At 44.5% G+C, this 5391-nt stretch overlaps 1 protein-coding gene across 1 annotated transcript; it reads right to left on the bottom strand.

Moving 5' to 3' along the window:
* Positions 1-2968: 2968 nt before the first annotated feature.
* LOC124665919 (zinc finger Ran-binding domain-containing protein 2-like) lies at positions 2969-4511 on the bottom strand. The gene is made up of 3 exons (XM_047203271.1): positions 3982-4511; positions 3448-3521; positions 2969-3320 (listed from the first exon to the last, which is right to left on the bottom strand). Exons 1-3 carry the CDS (start codon positions 4308-4310, stop codon positions 3316-3318), a joined length of 408 nt encoding a protein of 135 aa, XP_047059227.1. The 5' UTR covers positions 4311-4511; the 3' UTR covers positions 2969-3315.
* Between the last annotated feature and the right edge of the window lie 880 nt (positions 4512-5391).

Here is a 5391-nt window from a genome sequence, read left to right as displayed (position 1 = left end):
ACTACGGAATATGGTGGTTCACGCGCAATTCGTCAAGCAAAATACAAAGCTCTTACAAGTTCTTACCAAACAGGAGGAAGGTGATACGGCAACCAACAAGGATCAGCGTCTCCAAGGATTGCCAAAGCGATTACCAGGTGTCGACACAGTGCACGTGGAGACAATATGTAGAGATGTAGGAAGGCTAATATGGTAGCAAAACAAAAATTGTCGAAACAGCAAATCAATATTGAAAGTATGCTCAACAACGGTACTGTGCTGGTCCTAGGCTAGAACGTACTAGAGACGCGATCCTAGAACACTAACATGGTCACGGCGCAGCACACAAGCAACTAGCAGCGATGATGTGGCGATGATGTGGCGAACCGAGATGCGAAAAATCACTATGATGGCAAGTGTCTCAAACTGATCCCCGAGGTCTAAAAACAGTATATCCTCAGAAAAAAATTTGTCGGAATTTTTGGGAGTGCTCCGGAAAGCGCGCAGGCGTAAAAAAATGTCGCTATAACGGCCAGTGACGACAAGTGATCGCCAAAGTGAAAAACCAATGTAGCCAGAAATTTTTTTTGGAGGCGTTTCCAGACTTTTTGCTCTCCTTCCAATTACTTATTGGCGGCCGAAATTTATCTCACGGAAATTTTGCTACAGCGCAGGATGAAATTAGAAGGCAACAACTATTAAGGAAAACAGGAAAACCTTAGTCTACACGGACTCTGTCGCGGCAGAGAAAACAGCACAAATCCGTGTCGCGGTAGGACACAGGGTATATGGCAGATGTACATGACGGTGGCAGAAACAATCTGGTAGGCGTATATGGCAGTGGCGGAAGTGTATATGGTGGTGTATATGGCCGTGGAGGAAGTATATGGTGGGTGTATATGACAATGGTGGCAGTATATGGTGGGTGTATATGGCAGTGGTGGCGGTGATCTGCGTATGGTGCGAGCGGCGGCGACGACGTGACTAATATGACCAAAACTCGAAACTCTAAAGGATATAGACGCTAAGACCAGCAACTCGACACGAAGATGCAGACACAACTTCAACTATGCAAAACTGAAAAGACAATGCAAAGGCGTGGCAGGGGGTTTATGGGACGAAGATCTAAAATCATAACAGTATTTTTTTTGGCTTTTTCGTGGTTTATGGGTATGGAGGCAGATGCAATCTACACTAGGAAAACTGTAAAATCTCACCGAGCAACCTGAAATCTTATACCACTTGATAGGGCAAAGGTGGCCGATCTTTCGATGAGACGTGGATAGATCGATTTGTTGGTGGAGTTCGTGCTTTACGATCCGACTACACGTGCAAAGCTCGTGCGCCAATGCAATCGTTAGGATAATCTCTGGGAGTTGCTGATCTTGCGGATGCACGATCAGCCTGACCAGCGAGGGTCTTAATTCCTACCTGAAATCGAGAACAAGTAAGAACCATTGATGCAATCAGAATATTGCGGATGAAAGATGAAAACTTTATTGAAAAGATGGGATTCCGAATAGTTGGTCTTGTTCTGGGTGTTGACCTCAAAATAAGTACACGAGAGTTGCAGCAATGGCTAACTTTTATTCTAATCAATATCCGAGTCTAAACGTGACAGCTATGGGGGTATTTAAAGGAGGAAAATGTGGGGTTTTGGCCAGCCATACGTATGGTGGCCGAACCAAACCCTAGAAGGCCTACCCCCTTCAATACGGACTCTAAAAAATAGCCGACTTAATTCCTGCGAAAATGACATGGGCCTGGCCCAAAACTAAAGGTGACGCATCACCATATTATGCTAAGGACGAAATTATGAAGTGGAAAACTCTATATTTCGTCCATGTCTTCATCACTTCTTATGGTGGCTTCAAAGTTCTGAAATCTCCACTTGCAGAGTCATCTTTAATCCTCAAATGCTTGCTGCCATCTCCTCCATGTGCGATCATGCTCCAATGCTTGTCCTCTTCATCCATGCTTGGTCCATCATCATTCATAAGAGTAACAAACATATCTGATTTAGGCAGCATCATATTCTCATGTATGTGAGGAATAATTTCAAGAAACGAAAGTACCTGATTGTTAAGTTGTTTGGCACGAACTCGAATGATTGATCCTTGTATTTGTGTGGCTGTAGGTACAGCGGTTGTATCAATAGATGAGATGTCCTCATCATCCTCCGAGGGGAGTACTTCATGTCCAGGGTGAAAACCTGCGATGGTTGTTCACGGCAACGACACACATGTGTCGTCTCCTTGTTAAAATTGTCATCTTTCGCTGATGTTTCATCCTTGATTCGTTGGACCAATTATGTAGGAGGAAAATTCTATGCCCTTCCATTCACAGGTTGGATCCGACAACGCCGATGCGAGTCATTCTCCCTTCTGAAAGGCGGAATCATGGAATAATAGTTGACTTAGTCGTAGGTGGTTTTTCCATCTTGTTGTAGCTCTTCAATTGGTGCCTACTTCATGTGGTTCCAAGTTAATTGTTTGACCACATTGACTTGCATTAATATTCTCTTTAATACAGTTACTATATATTATGGTTTTGTTCATCTCAGGATGGAGAAACCAGAAGGCTTAACGTTTATTTTCGGGGGGAAATGTAAGTATCTACGATGCTGGCCACGTTTGAGACTCGTGCAGTGATCGATCGGGTGCCCAAAGAGGTAATAATTCTGTGCATCTCTACTCGCTTTTGCGAGTAAAGCAGGCCATGATTGCTCCCGGAATCTCTCTATCGCGGCAACTAAAGGTTTTCGATGAAACATTCGCTTGTGGCTGCGCGAATTCGCTGTCGCCTCCGTGCTCCCTCGCTGTAGTAATAGAACGATCAATCGAATACATCGATCACTCCGCTTTGCATATGCCGTAAAGCACGAGCAAGCAAGGCATCTATTTATGGATAGATAGTGGCGACTGGAATTGCACGCAGCAACAGTCTAACGATTAGGAATAATTAAATCCCTTAGTCTCAAACACAGGAGTTCAGTGAGAAGACATGAGTGAAAAAGTTGATACACAACACAAGTGAAGCGAAACTAGAATTTTCTATTTTCTCTTCTCGAACTATATTTTTTTACTGAAAAAGGGAAATCGGATATTTGTCATCAGCCACACCCAAACACACACGTTTATCTCTCTTTTCTCAGCGGCTGTTGTTACAGCTCTTCCACATGACTAACCCTCGAGTTATCGAGAGTTTTCCTTTAGGAGAAAAAAAAGAAAAGGAAAAAAAGGAAAAATCCTTGGGGCGAGTGATTGTTGGCTGATCAATCTCATCCATATTTGCTCCAATACTTCTGTTTTCAATTTTGTTTCTACCCGTGACTGCTTAACCTGATCAAAGGGAAAGAGAAAACTGAATTAGATGAGACCATATATGTACAGCACTAGATGACCAGCTTGTCACTGTCATGTGTAAATGTAGCATGTAGATTGGGTTGAATTGGCAGAATGAGCTTACCGTAGTATGATTTAGGCGCATTGCAGCGGAAGCACTCGGTTCTGTTGGCGTAGTTTTGCACGTTGCAGTCCACTCTGTTAAGAAACGTCGTCAGCACCCAGTACAATACGTATCATTTGTTATTAGATAAGTAACCTTGCAACATTGCCATGTATTTCTTTTTTGCCGAAAGAAAAAACATTGATAAATTCCATTCGAGGCATTTTTTAGAATGTGCACTGCGAAGAAATGCTGAGCTGACACGTCAAGAAATTCCATTTGGCAGCTCCATCAGGATTCGATTTGTTTGGGAAGAAAAATGGCTAGAATTTTTTGCAAGAGTTTGGATCCTAATTTAGGAATTGTGCAAAGCAGAGGGTTGTTTGTGCAGTTCATGAAAGTGTTAATTAGCCATTAGTTAACTCCACTAAGCTGATGGCGGCTGCATGCATCATGCATGCATGCATGTATGCAGCTGCATTCCTGATCGAGAAAGCTTAATCTATCTAGGTGGATCGATTAGTTTAGGGGAATACTAGCTAGTTAGAGACGAACCTTGGGCATATCCAGTCGCCGGATTTCCATCCTGCCTGGCCGGCGGCGTTGAACCCCCAGTTCTGGGCGACGGCGGCGGAGTCGGTCTTGGCGGCGCCGCACTTGAAGCAGTTTCCGCGGCTGGCGTAGTTGTTGACGCCGCAGCAGCCGCAGTACCAGTCGCCGGGCTTCACCTCCCAGCTGCCGCCCATGGCCGCGTAGTCCGCCCGCTCCGTGCCCAGCTTCGCCTCGCCGCACCGCTGGCAAGCGTCACGCTTGCAGAAGTTGAGGTACTGGCACGACCTGCAGCTCCAGTCACCCGGCTTCCTGCTCATCATCACCTTCTCCATCGCTATATACTGATCAGAAATGAAGAATTCTTAAATATATCTAGCTGTTAATCTACTGTGTCTAGTTAGCTCTCTACTAGCAATCACGAGTTCGATGTAGGAGAAGGTGATCAAGATGATGAGAGGAAGCAGGGGTGAGCTTAGCTCTAGTAGCTTAGCTTGTGTTGTGTTGGACGGCTGCCTGGGTTGGTTTGGAGATGGGAGGTGGCGCAGGCTTTTATATAGGGTTTGGTGCAGCACACACAGCACTGCCAGGAGAGGATGGCCAGTTAGTTGGGGCCCAAGTAAAGCCGGAAGGAAAGGATGCATCATCCATGCATTGTTCCTTCCTTCTTGCTGCTGCATACTGGCTGAGTGTGCTCCCTCTAGCTGTCTGCCTGGCTCATCATGCATCGCCCCTTTTCTCAGTTCTCATAACTGGGGAATCTCTACGATTGATGGGGCCTTCTGCAAGCTAGAGAATAGATATCACCGTGCTGTGTGAGCAGAGTTCCAGCCTCCTCCGGTCTGCAGCTTCATCAGGCAGGCGATCAATTGTGTTCATCTGTCATTTGATTTATGGTATGAGCATGTATGGATGGCCATCTCTGATCGATCTCTTTCATTAGTTTTATCAAGATCGAAACGTATTCGGATGGTGAAGAACGTGGGAAGCAAATTTTAAGTTCGTATGACTGTATGAGTTGCAATTTCTGTCATATTTGCATCTGGGAAAAATTCTGAATGAGCAGAAAATATATATCGGCTTTGTTAGTTCTCAGCTAGCTCAGAACTAGCTTAGTCCTCAGTCGAGTCATACATTATCAGATTTGCATTCTATGAGTTGCGGGTTTGGTTGCAGCTGAAAATTTTCAGTTTTAAGTGAACTTTTTCAGTTGTAAGTCAAGTTGCAACTGAGATTTTTCAGTTACAGGTTGAGTTGCAACTCAGATTTTGAAATATGAGAGTGGCATCGCTCTCGGTTGACTGAGAATTAGTCACACCCAATTTCCAAATATATATACATACGGTACCAAGTGTATACGGTAAAACTAAAACTTTGACTTCTAGCCGACATGTTAGTGTATATGGCGATAATATT

The sequence above is a fragment of the Lolium rigidum genome, chromosome 6, assembly GCF_022539505.1.
Source record: "Lolium rigidum isolate FL_2022 chromosome 6, APGP_CSIRO_Lrig_0.1, whole genome shotgun sequence".
Taxonomy (NCBI): Eukaryota; Viridiplantae; Streptophyta; class Magnoliopsida; order Poales; family Poaceae; genus Lolium; species Lolium rigidum.
The sequence above is the reverse complement of the archived record's forward strand: the minus strand, read 5'-3'. Positions and strand labels throughout refer to the sequence as shown.

Bases quoted from the DNA above. Each gene is read 5' to 3' on its own strand.
- LOC124665919 (XM_047203271.1), bottom strand. From the start codon at position 4,310: ATGGAGAAGGTGATGATGAGCAGGAAGCCGGGTGACTGGAGCTGCAGG. The intron at 3,522-3,981 runs GTTCGTCTCTAA...GTTTCTTAACAG, and splicing joins GGCGACTGGATATGCCCAAG to AGTGGACTGCAACGTGCAAA.